The 21,441-nt window shown below is 35.1% G+C and overlaps 1 protein-coding gene across 1 annotated transcript in view; it reads right to left on the reverse strand.

Moving 5' to 3' along the window:
• Positions 1-21,441, reverse strand: part of LOC113388013 — a 274,449-nt gene that overhangs the window by 26,199 nt on the left and 226,809 nt on the right. The window contains 38 exon segments of the mRNA XM_026625420.1: positions 42-347; positions 412-740; positions 806-812; positions 987-1,301; positions 1,377-2,027; positions 2,102-2,407; positions 2,485-2,784; positions 2,883-3,218; positions 3,286-3,600; positions 3,670-4,326; positions 4,404-4,709; positions 4,778-5,083; positions 5,136-5,486; positions 5,591-5,905; positions 6,042-6,695; positions 6,761-7,066; positions 7,125-7,430; positions 7,496-7,828; positions 7,905-8,219; positions 8,283-8,939; positions 9,009-9,314; positions 9,384-9,689; positions 9,758-10,093; positions 10,162-10,470; positions 10,533-11,189; positions 11,262-11,567; positions 11,646-11,948; positions 12,028-12,363; positions 12,427-12,741; positions 12,861-13,514; positions 13,585-13,890; positions 13,954-14,259; positions 14,329-14,664; positions 14,743-15,057; positions 15,156-15,479; positions 18,910-19,035; positions 20,702-20,893; positions 21,104-21,415. Of these exon segments, the coding sequence (XP_026481205.1) occupies positions 42-347; positions 412-740; positions 806-812; positions 987-1,301; positions 1,377-2,027; positions 2,102-2,407; positions 2,485-2,784; positions 2,883-3,218; positions 3,286-3,600; positions 3,670-4,326; positions 4,404-4,709; positions 4,778-5,083; positions 5,136-5,486; positions 5,591-5,905; positions 6,042-6,695; positions 6,761-7,066; positions 7,125-7,430; positions 7,496-7,828; positions 7,905-8,219; positions 8,283-8,939; positions 9,009-9,314; positions 9,384-9,689; positions 9,758-10,093; positions 10,162-10,470; positions 10,533-11,189; positions 11,262-11,567; positions 11,646-11,948; positions 12,028-12,363; positions 12,427-12,741; positions 12,861-13,514; positions 13,585-13,890; positions 13,954-14,259; positions 14,329-14,664; positions 14,743-15,057; positions 15,156-15,479; positions 18,910-19,035; positions 20,702-20,893; positions 21,104-21,415 (13,416 nt within the window).

The raw sequence follows: 21,441 nt of genomic DNA on the forward strand, positions 1-21,441 counted from the left end.
TTATTAGATATATATATATATATATATATATATATACTTACTCTCCACTCGATGACATTGTATAAATGCATTTCCAGTCATATCTGAAGGACAACTACACATAGGCAAATGATTAATTACATCACATATGGCTTGCGCACCACACGATCCAGGGCATGGATCTATACACTTATTACGTATACAAGCTTTATCATAAGTACAATCCGAATTCAAAACACATTCTGGCCTACAACCCGAATATGGATCTCCATGATACTCAACTAAACATGTGCAAGTTCCATCTTGACATTTCGCATTTGGCCCGCAGGGTGACGGGTGGCACAAATCTGTTTTCAGTGGAATGTCATCTAAAAAGTTTGTGTTATGAGTATTTTAAATATGTTTAATAGTAGATAACAAATGTTTAATTACTTTTAGGTGGTACATGCTGGCAGTTGGTAAATGGGTCTCCAGAGTATCCTTCTAAGCAAGTACAAACTGGAGTATGGTTGATTACCTGGCAGTTAGTATTTATGCCACATGAACCTGGACAGGGGTCAATGCATTTTTCTTTTATACACGCTTTATTACTTATGCATTCCGAATTGATGGTACATTCTGGATGGCAATTCGGAGGTACACCGAAATAAGTGGGCAAACAAGAACATGAAGGTGTTCCACCAATATCAACGCATTTAGAATTTGGTCCACATGGTGAGGGGAAGCAAGGGTTTCTGTAGGTGTCTCTCTCAGGTATAACCGTATCTAAAATGCCACTCATTTATAAGTATTTAATTATTCAAAAAATAATATTAAAAAAAATAATGGTGGTCCTTAAAACGGCTCTCCAACCAAAGTTTCATACAAAAATAACATGCGAAATATTCCATTAGCAAAGGAGCAAAGAAATTCGAAAATATCTATATCAAAGACCACCCTAATATATATATATATATATATATATATATATATATATATATTTGTATGCATGTTTTTGTATGTCTTACGTGGGATTTGTGAGCAACGTGAAAAAGGATCTCCTGTATCACCAGGTTTGCACGAACAAACAGGGCTATGATTTACTACTCGGCATTGCGAGTTTTGACCGCATGATCCTGGGCATGGATTAACACATTTTTTATTCAAGCATGCCTTTGTAGAATCACATTCAGTGCTTATAACACATTCGGGGCGACATCCTGGTGGGCTGCCTACATAAGTTGGGAGGCATGAACAAACAGCCTGATCACTAATGCGTTTGCATTGACTATTAGGCCCACATGGAGATGGATAACAAGGATCGTTTATTTCGGGCTTTTGTGCTATAAAGGTATAAATAGTTGAACAAATGACTTCCAATTTTTACTATATTATTATTAATTGTTGAATGTACTTACGTTCTTCGTAATATATATTACAGAATTGGAAAGGATCTCCAGTATAGCCTAAATAACATGTGCATAGAGGTAAATGATTAACGACTTGACATTCAGCATTTCGACCGCAAGTTCCAGGACATGGATCTTGACATTTATTTCTTATACACGCTAAATTAGATGAACAATCAGAATTTAAGGTACATTCTGGTCGGCAACCCTCGTATGGATTTCCTATATATTCATTGATACAATGGCATGATCCAGCACCATTTTGTTCTTTGCAAATGGCATTTGAACCGCAAGGCGAAGGTATACATGGAGTGAGTATTTCTTGCGGAATCGGATCTTCTTCTTTAAGATAGCACTGTGTAAATGGGTCCCCTACATAGCCGTTCATGCATACACATACTGGAGCATGACTTACGACCCGGCAATGTGTATTTGCCCCACAAGATCCGGGACAGGGGTCTTTGCATTTATAATTAATGCACGCTAATGTACTAGAGCATTCAACATTGCTAATACATTCTGGTTTGCAATATGGTGGATTTCCTATAAAGCCCGGCAAGCACGAGCATGAGGGCTGATTATTTATTGTTCGACATTGTGAATTAGGACCACATGGATTTGGTAAACATGGATTGGCAGTAGATTGTATTGGTTCATCTTCTATTGAATAAATTTTGATATAATACAGCAGATTTACAATAAAAACTAAGAATTGAATGTACTTTAATACTTACGTAGAATATTACATCTTATAAACGGATTTCCTGAATAATGAGGGAGACAACTACAAATCGGACTGTGATTTACTACTTCACAAATTGCACCGATGCCACAGGCACCAGGACAAGGATTTTTACATTTCTGATTGTTGCAAGCTTCATTCAGAGGACAATCTGAATTGGTAATACATTCAGGACGACAATTTGGTGGGCTAGAAATATAGTTCGGGGCACATGAACATACAGCTTGACCATTAATTTCACGACATTGGCTGTTTGGACCACATGGTGAGGGATTGCAAGGATGCTTAGGTCGATCAACTATAAGAAAATTTTCTAGTTCATTTTTTATTTTCTAATATATGATCGCTCATAAATATTTTACATAGCTTACGTACCGCTGACAATTCTGCATTCTACAAACGCATTGCCACTCATTCCAATAGGACAACTACACATTGGTAAATGGTTTATAACGTTGCAAATTGCCTGTAATCCGCAAACGCCAGGGCAGGGATTTACACATTTATTGTGCAGACATGCTTTATCCTTTGAGCAATCTGAATTAAGAATACATTCTGGCCTGCAACCTATATACGGATTTCCATGATATTCTTGAAGACAAATACATTCGCCATTTTTGCATTGCGCATTAGGCCCGCAAGGTGATGGATTGCAAAGATCTTCAGGTTCATGGCCTAAATTTTTCGTGATATTAAAATCTTATATATATGTATGTATATATATATATATATATATATATATTAAAATAGAATAAAAACAATAATATATTTACTTTTAGGAGGCATCGGTGTACACTGAATAAAAGGATTTCCTGTAAACCCTTCATAACAAGAGCATATAGGTGTGTGGTCAATAACAGTACATTGTGCTTTGTATCCGCAAGATCCGGGACAAGGATCTTTGCATTTTTCATTGATACAAGCTTTATGGCTCTGGCACTCTGAATTTATTGTGCATTCTGGTTGACAGTTAGGAGGCGATCCCATATAATTTGTAAGACAAGAGCATGAAGGCGAACCTCCTATATCACGGCACTCAGAGTTTAGACCACAAGGTGACGGAATACAAGGATTCCGATATTCTTCTCTTATTGGTGTAACAGCTGGAGCTGTTGGTAAGACATATAATGTTTAGAATATTATTTCTAATTACTACAAAAAATACGATTGGCTTACGTGGCAAGGGATAGCATCGAATAAAGGGATCTCCTGTTTGTCCAGGAGAGCAGGTACATATTGGACTGTGGTTAATCACCTGACATTTACTGTTCAAACCACAAGGTCCAGGACAAGGATCTATACATTTATGGTTACTACACACTTGATCAAAGTTACACTCAGAACTAACTACACATTCTGGTCTACAATTTGGAGGGCTACCGAAATATGTAGGTAGACAAGAACACACTGCTTGTTCATTAACTTCCTTGCATTGGCTGTTGGGTCCGCAAGGTGATGGTTGACATGGATTAAGTTTTTCAGTAATAATTGCTGAAATAAATGTAAATTCTATCATAATCTTATTCTATTTTATATGTGAGTAGTGTAAGACTTTCTTACGTTTCTTGGCTTCTATTTGACAATATTTGAATGGATCACCCGAATAACCTAAATAGCAAGTGCATAACGGTAAATGATTTACAACTTGGCAGTCAGCGTTTTGCCCACAAGTTCCGGGGCAGGGATCTTGACATTTATTCCTTATGCAAGCTAAGTTTGAAGCGCAATCTGAGTTTAAAACACATTCTGGTCTGCATCCTTCATAGGGGTTTCCAATATAATCCGATAAACATGTGCAAGAACCAGCGCCATCTCGTTCTTTACATATGGCGTTGGAACCGCATGGCGATGGCATACACGGATTTATATGATCCAAAGGATAATTTTCAATTGGTTTAACAACGCAACGAATAAATGGGTCACCTGTATATCCATGGTTACATATACAAACAGGTGCATGACTTACAACATGGCATTCGGCATTCAATCCGCATGATCCAGGACAAGGATCCCTGCATTTGAAGCCAATACATGCCAATCGATTACTGCACTCATTGTTGTTAATGCATTCTGGTTTACAATAAGGTGGATGTCCTATAAAGTCTGGTAAACAAGTACAAGACGGGTTATTTCCTATTTCTCTGCATTGTGAATTGGGACCGCAAGGTGATGGCTCGCAAGGATTAATATGCGCTTGTTCATCCGTTGGAAGCTCGACTAAAAAGTGAATAAAATTATTATATAAAAACACCAGGCTTTATGATTGTTTATCATATTAAATTTGATGATATTACGTTTAGGATAGCATCTTATGAAAGGGTTCCCTGTATAGTATTCAGGACAACTGCATATAGGATTATGATTCAGAACTTGACAATGCGCTGCTACACCGCATGTTCCTATACATGGGTTTCTACATTTCTGGTTTGTACATGCTTCAGTACTAATGCAATCAGAACTAATTATACACTCCGGTCTGCATGTAGGTGGTTGTCCAATATATCCAGGAATGCACGAGCATACAGATTGTTGATTAATTTCCCTACATTGACTATTCGGTCCACAAGGAGAAGGGTTGCAAGGATTTGAAATTTCCGGGGCTGAAAATAAATTAAAACTAATGAAAATTTGTCTTTGCAAATGAAGTTTGTATGTCAATATTTCATACGTGGATTAGGTTGACATTTTATGAACGCATTCCCTGTGGTTCCAGGTGGACAACTACACATAGGAATATGATTGACAACAGAACAAATTGCTTCATTGGCACATGTTCCAGGACAAGGATTTATACATTTACTACGTATACATGCTTCCGATCTCGGACAATCAGAATTTAATACACATTCTGGCCTACAGCCGTGATATGGATCGCCTTGATAATCAGACAGACATGTGCATACACCATCTAAACATTTTGCGTTTGGACCACAAGGTGAAGGATTACACGGATCTAACAACTCTGGTACATCATCTGTATAAAATAATATAAATTAATAAAAATATCTGTTTTTTAAAATAAGTACTTATAAAATTCTTACATTCAGCAGGCTTTGGATAACAGCTATTGAATGGATCACCAGTGAAACCTTCGTGACATAAACATATCGGAATGTGATTAATCACTTTGCATTTAGAATTGAAACCACATGATCCAGAGCAGGGATCCCTGCACATTTCATTAATGCAAGCCCTATCACTTGCACATTCTGAATGTATTGTGCATTCTGGATGGCAATTTGGAGGCGCGCCTAAATACTTTGGTAAACAAGAACATGATGCTGACCCATTGATATCACGACACTGTGAGTTAGCACCACAGGGAGATGGGGCACACGGACTACGGTATATGTCTTTTGCTGGTTCTTTTATTGGCACTACAAATATGAAGGTACGTTTGAAGATGATTAATATGAAATCATTAATTACGCATAGATATAGAGTTATAAATAAGCAGTTATGCGCTATATATAATACTTACACGGAATATTATAACACTGCGAAAAAGGATTTCCGGTTTGACCTTGTTTACAGGAACAAATAGGACTATGATTGATGGTCCTACAAAAAGCAGTTGGAGCACATGGTCCTGGACACGGATCAATACATTTATTATTCATGCAAGCCTTATTCATACTACATTCAGAGCTTATGACACACTCTGGGCGGCAATTGGGCGGATTTCCGATGTAATTAGATAAGCAAGAACATACAGCTTGATCGTTGATTTCTCGACATTGGCTATTTGGGCCACAGGGTGAAGGCGTACACGGTTTTTTCGTTTCTACGTGAGTTGCTGTAATAAAATAGAACATTGTATCTATTATCTTATTAAAACGTAATTCAAAATTGATATTAACGACATACAAAATAATTAAAGACATACAAAAATGCAAGTTTAACGTTTTAAATAATATTCAAAATAATCTTACGTTCATGTACTAGTAGGTTGCAGTATCTAAAAGGATCTCCGGTAAAACCAGGATAGCATGTACATGAGGGTAAATGATTAACTACATGACATTCCGCATTTTGCCCACAAGTTCCAGGGCATGGATTTCGACACTTATTTTTTATACAAGCAAAATTTGATAAGCAATCCGAGTTTAATACACATTCAGGTCTACAACCTTCATAAGGATTGCCAATGTATTCTGGAAGGCATATGCAAGTTCCAGCTCCATTTTGTTCTTTACAAATAGCATTTGGTCCACAAGGTGACGGCGTACACGGTGTAATGGGATCATATTTAATTACGTCAATTTGTCTTTTGCAGTCTATAAATGGATCGCCAACATAACCGTAGCTACAAACGCAAACTGGCGTATGACTTACTACCCGACATTCAGCATTTGTGCCACAAGAATTTGGACAAGGATCCATACATTTTTGTTTTATACAAGCTAAATTACTACTGCACTCGCTGTTACTAATGCACTCTGGTTTGCAATATGGTGGTTGACCAATAAACTCTTGTAAACATGAGCATGAAGGAGTACCAGATACAACTCTGCATTGCGAGTTAGGTCCACACGGGGAAGGCAAACACGGATCAGAAACTGCTGTGGGTACTATTGGATCTTTTGCTGCAACAATAAAAAAATTCTTACGACCGAAAAAAATTAAAAACTAGTATGTAACGTAATCTTACGTATGGGATAACATCTAGCAAATGGATTTCCTGTATTATAAATTGCGCAAGTGCATATTGGTTTGTGACCGATAACAACGCAGTGAGCCCCAATTCCACATGCTCCTATACAAGGATTGATACATTTTTGATTACTACAAGCTTGATTTTGCGAACATTCTGAATTTGTTATGCATTCGGGTCTACAAGTTGGAGGAACGCCTGCATATCCTACAATACAGGAACAAACAGCTTGACCATTTATTTCTTGACATTGACTATTTGGCCCACAAGGTGAAGGATGACAAGGATTTCTTTCGGGTTGATCTAAAATGATTTTTCATTGTATAAAAAGCTCATTGCAAAATTTGTATATATCGCATACATGGTATGGGAGAACACAGTACAAAAGCATTTCCAGTCATGCTTTCTGGACAACTGCACATCGGAACATGATTTACAACATTGCAAATAGCCAAAGATCCACAAGTACCAGGGCATGGATCTACGCATTTATTCACAATACACGCCTTATCTCTTGGGCAATCTATACTTAATACACATTCAGGCCTACACCCTGAGTATGGGTCTCCTTGATACTCTAGAAGACAAGTACATTTTCCATTTTTGCATTCCGCATTTGAACCGCACGGTGAAGGATTACATGGATCTAGTAGTTCTGGAACATCTTCTGCAAATATACACTCAAATCAAGTATACGTTAACTAAATATATCAATTGTAGTAATAATCTCACGTTTTTGTGGTTTAATGTTGCATTGTGTGAATGGATCTCCTATATATCCATCAATGCAAGTGCAAGTAGGATTGTGCGCAATGACTTCACAGACAGCATTGAAGCCGCACGATCCTGGACAAGGATCTCTACATTTTTCCTTAATACATGCTTTATTACCAGAACACTCTGAATTTACAACGCATTCTGGGCGACAATTCGGCGGTTGCCCTATATAATTCGGTAGGCATGAGCATGAAGGAGAATAATTAACTTCTCGACATTGAGAATATGGCCCACATGGTGATGGATAGCATGGATTTTGTTTAGTTACTTCGGTATTCAAAGTCGGAGCTAAGTAAATAATTAAAACTTTCATCAATAGAGAAAATAATGACAAGATTGTTGAAAAATGTATAGATATACGTACGTGGTATTGGATAACACCGCGAAAATGGATCGCCAGTATGACCGTAGTTGCAAGTACATATTGGGCTGTGGTTTAAGACGCGACATTTTGTATTTAAACCACACGGATTAGGACAAGGGTCAACACATTTTTGTTTACTGCATATTTTATTGCTAGCGCATTCAGAGCTTACAACACATTCAGGACGGCAACCTGGAGGAGTTCCTACATATTGCGGTAAGCAAGAACAAACAGCTTGACCATTTCTTTCAATACACTGGCTATTTGGTCCACATGGGGAAGGACTGCAAACATTTTCGTTTATAGGTGTAGGAGCTAAAACATATAACTCATAAGTTTGTCGTTGAATATTTTAATTTAAACTTTTTATTTACTTACGCTCATGCCGTATAATGTGGCAGTATTTAAAAGGGTCACCGGTAAACCCTTGGTGACACGTGCAAGTTGGCAAATGATTGACAACTTGACATTCTGCGTTTCTAGCGCATGTCCCCGGACAAGGGTTTTTACATTTGTTGCTTATGCAGGCGTAATTAGAAGGACAATCTGAATTGACTACACATTGCGGTCTACAACCTTGGTAAGGATTTCCAATATATTCTGGTAAGCATGTACATGAGCCTGCATTATTATGAACTTTGCATTCTGCATTAAATCCGCAAGGTGATGGCAAGCAAGGATTGATTGATTCAACAGTAATATCTTTTAAAGGTTCAATACTGCATGACGTGAATGGATCTCCTACGTATCCCGTAATACACGTACAAATAGGAGCGTGACTAACAACGTGACATTCGGCATTATATCCACAAGCATTGACACAGGGATTCTGGCATTTCATGTTTATGCAGGCTAAATGACTACTACACTCGCTATTACTAGCACATTCAGGTTTACAGTAAGGTGGTGATCCAATAAATTCTGGCAAACAAGAACACGATGGTGAATCATTTATAACACGACATAATGAATTAGGACCACATGGCGAAGGGTAGCACACATCTTTTGGAGCGTTCTGTACAATTGGTGTTTCAGCTATAGATAAATAAAATTTGAATTAATACTTAATCAATAGTTTTCTTATAATTTGAAGAACAAACTTACGCATAGCGTGGCATCTTACAAACGGATTGCCCGTATAATGATTTGGACAACTACAAATAGGATTATGATTTACAACATCACAGCGCGCAGCGATGCCACATGTACCGGGACATGGATTTTTGCATTTTTGATTATTGCAACTTTCGTGTCGAGGACAATCTGAATTAATAATACATTCTGGCCTACAATTTGGGGGACTTCCAATAAAGCTTGGTAAGCAAGAACAAACTGCTTGACCATTAATTTGTCTGCATTGGCTATCAGGCCCGCATGGATTTGGATTGCATGGATTTATATTTACAGTAACTAAAAATTAAGAAAATAATTAATAAAAGTTAATAATTTATTAATTATAATATTGGAATAAATTATTACCTATCATAGCTTTACACTCAATAAAAGCATTACCACTAGTTCCTTGTGGACAGCTGCACATTGGAACATGGTTTATAACGCTACACAATGCTTGTATTCCACACGTGCCAATGCATGGATCAACGCACTTATTTCTAATACATGCTTTATTTTTATTGCAGTCTGTATTTAGAATACATTCTGGACGACAACCTGAGTAGGGATCGCCATGATACTCATTTAAACAAGAGCATATGCCATTATCGCATTTTGCGTTTGGCCCACATGGCGATGGGTTACATGGGTCTACTATTTGAGGTACATCTTCTAGAATGACACGTTGAATATAGTACACATATTATATTATATATAATAACGTTTAAAATAAAGCTTACTCTCGATTGGTGTTAAATGACAATTGACGAATGGATCCCCAGTGTAACCTATAAAACACGTACACGTAGGAGAATGAAGAATGACATCACATTTTGCATTAAAACCACAGGAACCAGGACAAGGATCTTGACATTTTTCTCTAATGCAAGCTCGATTACTTGGGCATTCAGAATTGATCGTACACTCTGGCCGACAACTAGGTGGAGAACCATGATAGTTTAATAAGCAAGAGCAAACAGCTTGACCGCCTATGTCTCTGCATTGTGAATTAGGTCCGCAGGGCGTGGGGTAGCACGGGTTCTTATAAACATCTTTAACTGGTACTGGCAAAGAAGCTAAATTCGAGAATTATTGAAGGTGTGGGGAATATTTGAGTATTAATTGAATCTAATCTTATACTTACGAGGTATTGAGATACAATTTGAGAATGGATCGCCCGTTTGATGTTCACCACAAGAACATATTGGACTATGATTTATAACGCTACACTTGGCATTTTGCGCGCAAGGACCTGGACAAGGGTTTTTACACTTCTGATTAATGCATGCCTTTTGGAGGCTGCATTCAGAACTAACTACACATTCTGGACGGCATCCTGGTGGCGTACCTATGTATTCAGGTAAACATGAGCACACGGCTTGTTCATTTACAGTTCTACATTGGCTATTAGGTCCACACGGTGAAGGATGGCAAGGATTTTTCGGTTTCTTAGCTGCATTGTTTAATAAAAGATTAATACAAAATCAAATTAAATTAATATATAAAATATCTTACGTTCTTCAACAATTATAATTTCCTTGCAAAATCTAAAGGGATCGCCTGTATATCCAAAGTGGCATGTACATGATGGCAAATGATTTACAACGTGACAATCAGCATTTTGTCCGCAAGCACCTGGACATGGATCTTGACATTTATTTCTTATGCATGCACGATTTGAGGCACAGTCGGAATTTAATACACACTCTGGTCTACATCCTTCATAAGGATTACCAATATATTCAGGCAAACATGAGCACGATCCCGCTCCACCTCGTTCTCTGCATATGGCATTAAATCCACAAGGAGATGGATTACATGGATTTTTTACCTCTAATGGAGTATTCCTTACTAATAGACATTGAATGAATGGATCTCCAGAAAAACCAGAATTGCAAGAACAAATGGGTGTGTGACTGACAACATGGCAATTCGCGTTTGCACCACATAATCCAAGGCAAGGGTTTGTGCATTTTTGATCAATACATGCTAGGCTATTACTACATTCGGTATTACTAACACATTCAGGCTTACAGTATGGAGGCTGGCCAACGTAACCTTCTAGACATGAACAAGATGGATTATTGCCACTCACTTTGCATTGAGAGTAAGGGCCACATGGTGATGGTCGACAAGGGTTTTCTTGAACATTTTGCTCTAAAAGTATTTCTGCTGCAAATTAAAATTATTAAACATTATTAAATTTTTTTCAAAACTCGTGCTTTTTTATCTCATATTTCTTACGAATTTGTTGACATCTAATAAACGGATTTCCAGTATAATGTATCGGGCAAGAACAAATTGGGTTATGGTTGATAACCTTACACTCTGCATTAATACCACAACTTCCTAAACACGGATCTATACATTTTTGATTAATGCAAGCTTCACGTCTTGCGCAGTCTGAATTTATAATGCATTCGGGTCGACATAAAGGAGGCTGCCCTGTAAATCCAAGAATACAAGAACATACTGCTTGGCCATTAATTTCGCGACATCGACTATTAGGGCCACATGGCGAAGGATTACAGAGATGAACTTTGACAGGTTCTGAGAAGATATGGTTAAGATCTTTAGTTAAGATATTTAAAGATAAAATATAACACGACTAATAGTAAAATGACGCACTTGGAATTGTATGACATTCTATAAATGAATTTCCCGTAAATCCTGTTGGACAACTACACATAGGTATATGATTCACAACGCTGCAAATAGCTTGAGCGCCACAAGTGCCTGTGCATGGATTTATACAAATATTTCCAATACAAGCTTTATCTTTTGAGCAATCGGAATTTAATACACATTCAGGTCTACATCCAGAATACGGATCGCCAAAATATTTAGGGCGACAACTACATATTCCATTATCACAATCCGCATTTGAACCACAAGGTGATGGATGGCATGGATTTTCATTAACTTTTATGTCTTCTAGAAAGTATTAATTTAATTTAAATTATGTAATTTTATAGATAGAACGAAAAAAATATTTTATATAAAATCTTACGCTCTTGTGGCTTCAGTTGACAGTTAGTAAATGGATCTCCAATATAATTAGCAAGACAGGAACATATAGGTGTATGATTTATAACTTCACACCTAGTATTATAACCACAGGAGCCTGGACAAGGATCGATACATTTCTCTCTAAAGCACGCCTGATTGCTCGAACACTCGGAGTTTATAGTACATTCTGGTCTACAGTTAGGTGGGGAACCATAATAATTTTGTAAACAACTGCACGAAGGCGCACCATTTATATTGCGGCATTCAGAGTATAAGCCACAAGGCGATGGATAACATGGATCGCGATAAACTGGAGTATGTTCTATCAACAATGGCTCTAAAGAATTCATAATATTATTACATACATAATTTGTCATAAATTATCGAATTCGTTACTTACTTGGAATAGTATAACAACGTGAGAAAGGATCACCAGTTTGCTCTGTCCGACAAGAACATACAGGGCTGTGATTAATGACACGACAAAGGGCGTTTTCTGCACAAGGTTCAGGGCAAGGATTAACGCACTTTTGATTAATGCATGCTTTGTCATGTGCACATTCTGAACTAACAACACATTCTGGACGACATCCTGGGGGACTGCCAACATAATTTGGGAGACAAGAGCATACTGCTTGATCATTTATTTCGCGACATTGACTGTTAGGCCCACATGGTGAGGGATAGCAAGGATTTGTTTTCTGTTTTTCGCTAGCTAGAAGTGATACACATATAAACATATAAATTAAATGCAAAATGAATTATAAATTATAAATTAGCGAAACAGATCATGTCATTCTTAATACGTTACATAATCAATAGTATATATCTTACTTTTATCGTAGGGAATAATATTACAGTATCTAAATGGATCACCAGTATAGCCTTGTCTACATGTGCAAGATGGAAGATGACTTATAACTTGACAATCCGAGTTTTGACCACATGTTCCAGGACATGGATCTTCACATTTATTTCTCAAGCATGCTTTATTTGATGGGCAATCCGAATTTAGAACACATTCAGGTCTACAACCTTCATATGGGTTTCCAATATAATCTTCCTTGCAAACACACGATCCTGCATTATTAAGTTCTTTACACACTGCGTTAGGACCACATGGTGATGGTGTGCAGGGGCTATATTGTTCAATTATTTGCTTCATTGGTTCAATATGGCAACTTGTAAAAGGATCGCCAATATATCCCATAAAACATATACATACTGGAGTGTGACTAACTACCCGACATTCAGCGTTTTCGCCGCAGGTTCCAATACAAGGATCTTTGCATTTCATTTGTATACATGCAAGGTGGCTATTGCATTCACTATTACTAATGCATTCGGGTTTGCAGTATGGCGGTTGGCCAATAAAATCTGATAAGCATGAGCAAGATGGAGAATTTCCAATCGCTTTGCATTGAGAATTGGGACCGCATGGTGATGGTTGACAAGGATTTTGAAGTTGTTCTTGAATCGGATCTTTGGCTAAAATAATTATCGAGAATTAGATACCATATACTCGTATTTTATTTAAATCAAATATATATTTTCTTACGCGCAAGATAACATCTCACAAATGGGTCACCGATATATTGACGAGGGCATGAACATATTGGACTGTGATTAATAACTTCGCAATGAGCATTTATACCGCAACTTCCAGGGCAAGGATCTCTACATTTTTGATTATTACAGGCTTCATTTCTTGCACAATCAGAATTTACTGTGCATTCTGGCCTACAAGTGGGAGGCTGCCCCATATATCCTGTTATACATGAACAGACCGCTTGATCATTAATTTCTTTACATTGGCTATTAGGACCACAAGGGGAAGGGTTGCACGGATGTGACACTGCCGGAGCTAAAAATCGATTTTATAAATTAAATTATAGTTAAAACGCTAAAACATGATTTAAAAACATACGTGGTTGATTTTGACATCTTATGAAAGCATTTCCAATCATTCCTCGAGGACAACTACACATTGGAACATGACCGATAACATCACATACGGCTAATATACCGCATGTACCAGGGCATGGATCTATGCATTTATTTCCGACGCATGCTCTATCTCTAGAACAATCAGAATTTAACACACATTCAGGCCTACAACCTGAGTATGGATCTCCGTGATATTCAGGTTTACATTTACATGATCCTTCATAACAATCAGCGTTTGGACCACAGGGTGATGGATTACATGGGTCTGTTATTTGTAATATGTCTTCTAAAATATAATAAATTTGTAATTAGAAGCTAATTTATTTAATAAAAATAATATTTGCATCAATATTACTTATAGTTGTGTCTGGATAACAGCTGTTAAATGGATCGCCTGTATATGAGTCAGGACATAAACAAATTGGCATATGATTTATCACTTGACATAATGCATTAAATCCGCATGAACCAAGACAAGGATCCGCACACTTCTCTCTAATGCATGCATTGTTACTACTGCAATCTGAATTAACGACACATTCGGGTTTACAATTGGGTGGGGAACCAAAGTAATTTGTTCTACAAGAACACGATGGGGAACCACCTATATCACGACATTCCGAATAGGGACCGCAAGGATTTGGATGACAAGGATCTCTATACTCATTTACAATTTGCGGATTTGGCGGGGCTGTAAGATGGATATATTAAATTATATTTGATGTTGCGTTTATACTAAATATTGTTATAGCGTAGACAATTTGCTTACGTGGAATTGGGTAACAATGTGAGAAAGAGTCGCCAGTATGTCCAGGTAAACAAGAACATATTGGACTGTGATTTACAACTCGACAAATGCTTTGTAGGCCACAAGGTCCAGGACAGGGATCTATACATTTCTGATTAACGCAGGCTTGTAGAACGTTGCATTCAGAATTAATAACACACTCAGGTCGGCATCCAGGAGGAGAACCAACATACGTTGGAAGACATGAGCATACAGCTTGCTCATTTACTTTACGACATATGCTATTAGGACCGCACGGTGAAGGTGAGCATGGATTTGTCGGCACTTGGATATCGGCTGTGTATATATTAAATTATTATTCAAATGGGTAGACTTATTACGATAGCCTTATCATAAATTCTAAATTAGTTAATAACTCTGTAAATATTGCTTACGTTTTTGTGGAAGTATATGGCAGAATCTGAAAGGATCTCCCGTATATCCAGGATTGCATGTACAAGAGGGCAAATGGTTTACAATTTGGCAATTTGAGTTCTGTCCACATGTTCCCGGGCAAGGATCCATACATTTGTTTCTTATGCAAGCACGATTTGATGGGCAGTCTGAATTAAGAACGCATTCGGGTCTACAACCTTCATAAGGGTTTCCGATGTAATCTGGAAGACAAGTGCAAGATCCTGCACCATTCTGTTCTCTGCATATCGCATTCGCGCCACAAGGGGATGGTGTGCAAGGCTTTATTATTTCTTGAGGGTAATCTATTAGAGAGATATCAGGTATTTCTTAGTTTCAATAAACTTGATTTAAAGCAGTTGTTATACCATTGAACCTATAAAGCATTAGACAATTTTCGCTCATTAATTTCCTTTCATTCATCTGGCGAGCGTACCAGCATTTAGAAGCGTTTAATGTGAATTTTAAATAGCAAACTAAGACATTATTAGTAATTTTATATTGCATTGAAATATCAAATAATATTAATGCCATTACTTTCATAATATTAGAGTGCGTTGTTTTATTAGTTTTATTCATATTATTGCACATTTCGCATTTTTTTAGTTGGGCGGGGAGTCATAAGGGTTCAGACAAGTCTAGTGGTGTTATTTTTGAGTTATATTTTAATTTTTATAGTTTAGAAATTTATTTTTAATATTTTATTTTAAAGTTTTATGTTTGTATTATAATATGGCAAACATTATATGCTAGCACCCACATGCACAAAATGTATATGATAAAAGCTGTTATCTTTTAACAATTCTGTAACAATGTTTAACAACAGATCACATATTCATCAAACAATTTAATACATTTGAACTGTTATATTTCAAATGGTAGTAATTGCCATTGAACAATTTTGATCATATACTTTCAAAATATTTACATAAACAAATTCTACGTGCATTGTCAATAGATAGCTTTCTCCTAAATATATAGCTTTTTTTATAGAATAAAGAAAAATTATGTAAATTTAAAGAAACTAAGGCTTAATATATAAGCAAATAGTGTTTTCATAAAAAATAAAAATAAATTATTTCGATATTTTATTTGTTGATATAATAAAAAACAATAAATAATTTTTAGGAAAATAATTTTTATTTTAATAGCTTTTTAGATTTTTTATATAAAACTTTAGGAAAAGCGTATCTAAATAAAAGCTGCATATAAACACACACACACTCACATATATATATATATATATATATATATATATATATGTGTGTATATATATTAGGGTGGTCCTTAAAATGATCATTTTCGAAATTCCTTGCTCCCAAGGGCTCAAATGGTTCCAAATTGATAAAAATCAATTCTCTGAAAGTTTTAGCTCTTAATATTAACGTTTAGATAGAGCGCAATTCAATCAAAGTTTTATATGGAAATAGCATGGAAAAATGTTTTGAAAATGTTTATTAGATGTAATTTAGCGAACAAATGAATGAATAAAACTCATTCATTTGTCGCTAAGTTATACCTAAAACATTTTTTAAAAATTTTCAAAATTTTCCTCTTTCCATACGAAGTTTGATTGAATTGCTCTCTATCTAAGAGTTAATATTAAGAGCTAAAACTTTCAGAGAATTATTTTTTATCAATTTCAAGGATTTTTATCAAAGCAAGGAAATTCGAAAATGACCATTCTAAGGACCACCCTAATATATATATATATATATATATATATATATTTAACATCAACCCTCTGATCCGCGATAAGTGCGTACCGTGTAATATAGAAATCATGGTATAAAAAACTCGGATTGCTCGTGCAGTCTAGGGTAATTTACGTTCCATGGAAACCGTCTATCGCGTTGTATGGGAATCTTGCTATAATAAACTTAGAATTAGTACAAATATTAGCATTTGTACTGCTTTATAATAGGGATACTAATAGGTATAAGTGGTATTTTGCCTTGAAGCAAGTTGCATCAACAATCCCATATTTGCAAATAATCAACTTAATCAAAATCAATGTATGTATTGATATATACTTATGAAGTATGCCGAGCTGTTCTACGGAATCATAATGTAAAAAAATATTGAAAATTACATATTACTTATTTTTGGCAAATAGTTGATGATGCGTTTTTGTGGTGAGCCCTGATCTCATAAACTGTTTCATGAATTTTTTTTATTAATTCATTACGAAGAAACTGCCCGGCCGATCATCGCTAAGTGTTAATCAACGCGAATTCTTACGGGGTATCACGAAATCGCTCTTAAATGGTTATTCAATTGTGTTCAATTTCAATGATGGTCAAATTTTGGGTCATAAAGCACACATATTATTTAACCTATTTTGATCAAACGATAATAATAATATTGCCTTGTGCGTTGAATAAATAAATAAATAAATAAATAAATAAAGGATGACCGGAGAGAAAATTAGTAAGTCGGATTTACTGGCGAAAATAGGAACATCTCCATCCGGAAGTTAAAGAAACAAGATAAATCACGATTTGCTTTTAACAAATAAAAAACCAAATAAACACAAACAAATGTTTTTCAACAATTTTTTTAGAAAGAGTCACAAACAAAATATGCTGTAAACGTGCTCTAACACTAGCAAACGCGATGTCGTGCACAGCTATTTAATAAATTAGCATATTTATATTAACATATTGCAAGTAATAAAATAGTCGATAGTAAAACCTATATTAATACCTTTTGCATCTGGAGTCATTTATATTGCGCGGAAGAAAGTTATGAGCTATTGAACGAAAACCATGTTATAAAGGTACTGCGTTGTCGGAGGGTTGACTGTATATATATAGATATGCGTGTGTATGCATATGCATGTATGCAAAATATTAGTACACTAACTGAATAACAAAATACTTAATATTAAATGGACTCAGATCTGATGAATAAATGTATAATGCTGAAAAAACAAATAAATAAATATACTTATCTATAAAGGCACTTACCTGTATGGTCATCATCAAGGTTACCTGAAAATTGATCCCTAACTACCAAAATTGGGCAAGCAAGTATACTTATTGAATATTATAAAATATTCATCAAACTAATTTATTTATTGTATTATACATTTATTCATCAGATTAATATAGAAATTAAAATGGCATCAATTTTAGTTCAACTAGGCTTTGATAGAGTCATTACTAAATGACTGGTTGGTCACTGATTGGAAAATTATGTAATATAATTATTTTCGAGTTGTATTCAAACGCGTTCAATAAAATACTAACTAATGCTTTTTTTAATGCCAATATAAGATATTTCTACCTATATAAAATGTCAAATGCTAATTCATATTCATTCATCATTCATATTGAGAAAATTCAGTGCATATAACAATAAGGAGTCCATTTTTAGCGCTTGATCAAATCAAAAAAGTATTAACTCAAATTAATATCAATTGAACATTTTCTAACTTATTGATAATAAATTAACAGTTTTTAAACAAGTGTTTGAAAAGTTTTTATGGTGAATATTAAATATAGTATTATTATAATTGGTTCGAATAATCAAACAAAATAATCAAATAAGCTTTTTAAATTTTTATAAGTCAATACTGTTTGATTTAAGTAAGACATATTTAAATAATGACAATAATCAATCAATAAAAATTGGTAGATTGTGATACACCATTGTGATATATTATTATCATTATATAAATAACCTGCACATTAGAAACATGTTTGTTAGTAATAGAAAATCGAAAACACTTACCCTGTACGGGTTGACAGCCACTAAATGGATCTCCTGTATATCCAGGATCACATTTACACTGGGCACGATGATTAACTACTAAACAACGCGCCCCCAGACCGCAAGAACCAGGACAAGGATTTTTGCCTGAAATATTTAAAGATTAAATGAAAATGATGTATTTGCATGTATGTAATATATTCATATGTATGTACGGAACTTCCATCGGTTAGGTGCAAACCGAAACGCGAAGTTTTAAGTTTTCAAATTATAAAAATAAAATAGTGGTGCATGGCATCGTGCCTTAAGGCAAATTGCTGCAACTTCCCGATCTAATTTAATATTTTTGAATGCTTTAACATTTTTTGAAGAATTCGATTTTTTGTCAAAGCAATCTCGTTGCGTAGCTGTTTCAGAATAAATAATGGGACACAAGGTCAAGATACTAAACGGGTCTTTAGACGCCATATATTATATATACACACACTAAATTATGAAATAATTCATAAGGATTTAAAAAAAAAATTCTTTTTCGCAAAATTCTACCAACTTATAATTTTATTATAAAATTTATAAAGAAGCTAGTGGTGCATGGTATCATGCCTTAAGGCAAATTGCTGACTTCCCGTACCAAAAGTTTTTTTTTTAAATATAATTGTTTTTTAATCTTTGAAAAAAATTGATATTTGAGAAAATTTTACACTTTTGAAAAAAATGGATTGTTTTTGGAAAAATAACTTTTGGAAAAAATGTTTTTTTTATGTAGAAATATTTTGAAAATTTTGAACTTTTTTCCAAAGCAATCGCACTGCTTTAGTTGCATAGAGACGAAATATCAAAGCGCGTAAGTGCCGCGTCGCCGTTTAATGGACAAAAATGTTACGGTACCTATATAAATGTAAACAAAATTGATACACATTATTAAAATATCTATAAAACATCTGATAATTTGATGTGCATATGTCTAATGATCATTTTTGACCACCAAACTGCATTTTTTTTTACTTTTGTAACCGCTAGACCTGCCTTCCCAAAAATTTAATCAGTTCTTCATCTTGTCAATACAAGTAAAATCTTTTTTGAAATATTAAAATCGGACGCTCTGTTCTCTTAAAAACTGAGGTACCGTTTTTGGCATTTTTTGCCTCGTATCTTCGGAATGGCTAGACTTGCCTTTGCCAAAAACTAATCAGTACGTTTCCTTATCGATACGAATCGAACATTTTTTAAATTAACCATTTAATCGGTTGATCCGTGTTCCCAAAATTGTCGACAAAAATTTGTATCCGTACACACACGCACACACATACATCCATTTTTGGTAAGGTATGCCAAAATGTTTAGAAGATTTTGAAACGTAAAAATATATAAAAATTTTCTGCGATTACTACAACTTACCCTACTGGAAGTAAAAAAAAATCTATTTTTCCTTATTTTAACTATCTACACCAAAAGTAATATTTACAAAAAATATGAGATTACTTTTAGATATTAATAACAATAATTGTTTGCGCAGAATTTTGAATTCAGTACCAGCTTATAGCGAGTTTTATAATTTACTCATAAAATTCATTCTTGACAAATTCCTAAATTAGTTCAAATTATTTAAAAACTAATGTTTCAAAATTTACTATTGATATCTAATAATAATTCAAATATTAAGAGTAAGTAAAAACTAACCGAAATTTTAAAAAATCTAATAAACCAGTATATAGTTGCAAAATTTTAACGTTTCATGTAGAATTGGGGATGATTGAATTAAATTGAAAATTATCGCAACATTTAACAAAAAATATTATTTTTGAATGCTTACATTTCTGATTTATACATGCGAGTTCACTTGGACATTCGGTGTTAATTGTGCATTCAGGTCTACAAGCTGGAGGCAATCCAATGTATCCTTGAAGACAGGAACATGCTGGCCCTTCACCACGCACTGTGCACTCGGCATTTGGACCGCACGGCGATGGCAAACAAGGATTTTTCGGAATGTGTGGATCTGTTTCTAAAATTGAAAAACAATAAATATATATTTTTTAAATAAAACTCAAACACAATCACGGTAGTAAAATAACTTTATAATAAAATAATCTTAAATGATTCTCATTGGTTCGTTAAATAAGAAAATGTGGCGTAGCATCTATTTTGTTGACTGAATATAAATATAATTTGCATAGATAATCAAAATATTATAAAAAATAAATATTATAATTACTTTCAATAACTATTGCAAAACATCTTGTGAAGGGATCGCCTGTAAAACCGTTAGTGCAGCTACAAATAGGATTGTGATTGATCACTTGGCAACGAGCGTTTTGTCCGCAAGTACCAGGACATGGATCACGGCACTTATCAGAAATACAAGCTTGTTGTAACGGGCATTCAGCACTAATTGTGCACTCAGGTCGGCAGTGTGGAGGTGAACCAATTTTTCCGGGTAAACAAGAACATGATGCAACGTTGCCATTCACGCGACATTGGCTGTTAGGACCACATGGTGAAGGGTTACATGGATCTTTGTGGGTTTCTAAAAATATATATTAATATAATATG

The sequence above is a fragment of the Ctenocephalides felis genome, unplaced genomic scaffold (genome assembly GCF_003426905.1).
Source record: "Ctenocephalides felis isolate EL2017-DRISC unplaced genomic scaffold, ASM342690v1 CF-g0.4_SCAFFOLD_03572, whole genome shotgun sequence".
Taxonomy (NCBI): domain Eukaryota; kingdom Metazoa; phylum Arthropoda; class Insecta; order Siphonaptera; family Pulicidae; genus Ctenocephalides; species Ctenocephalides felis.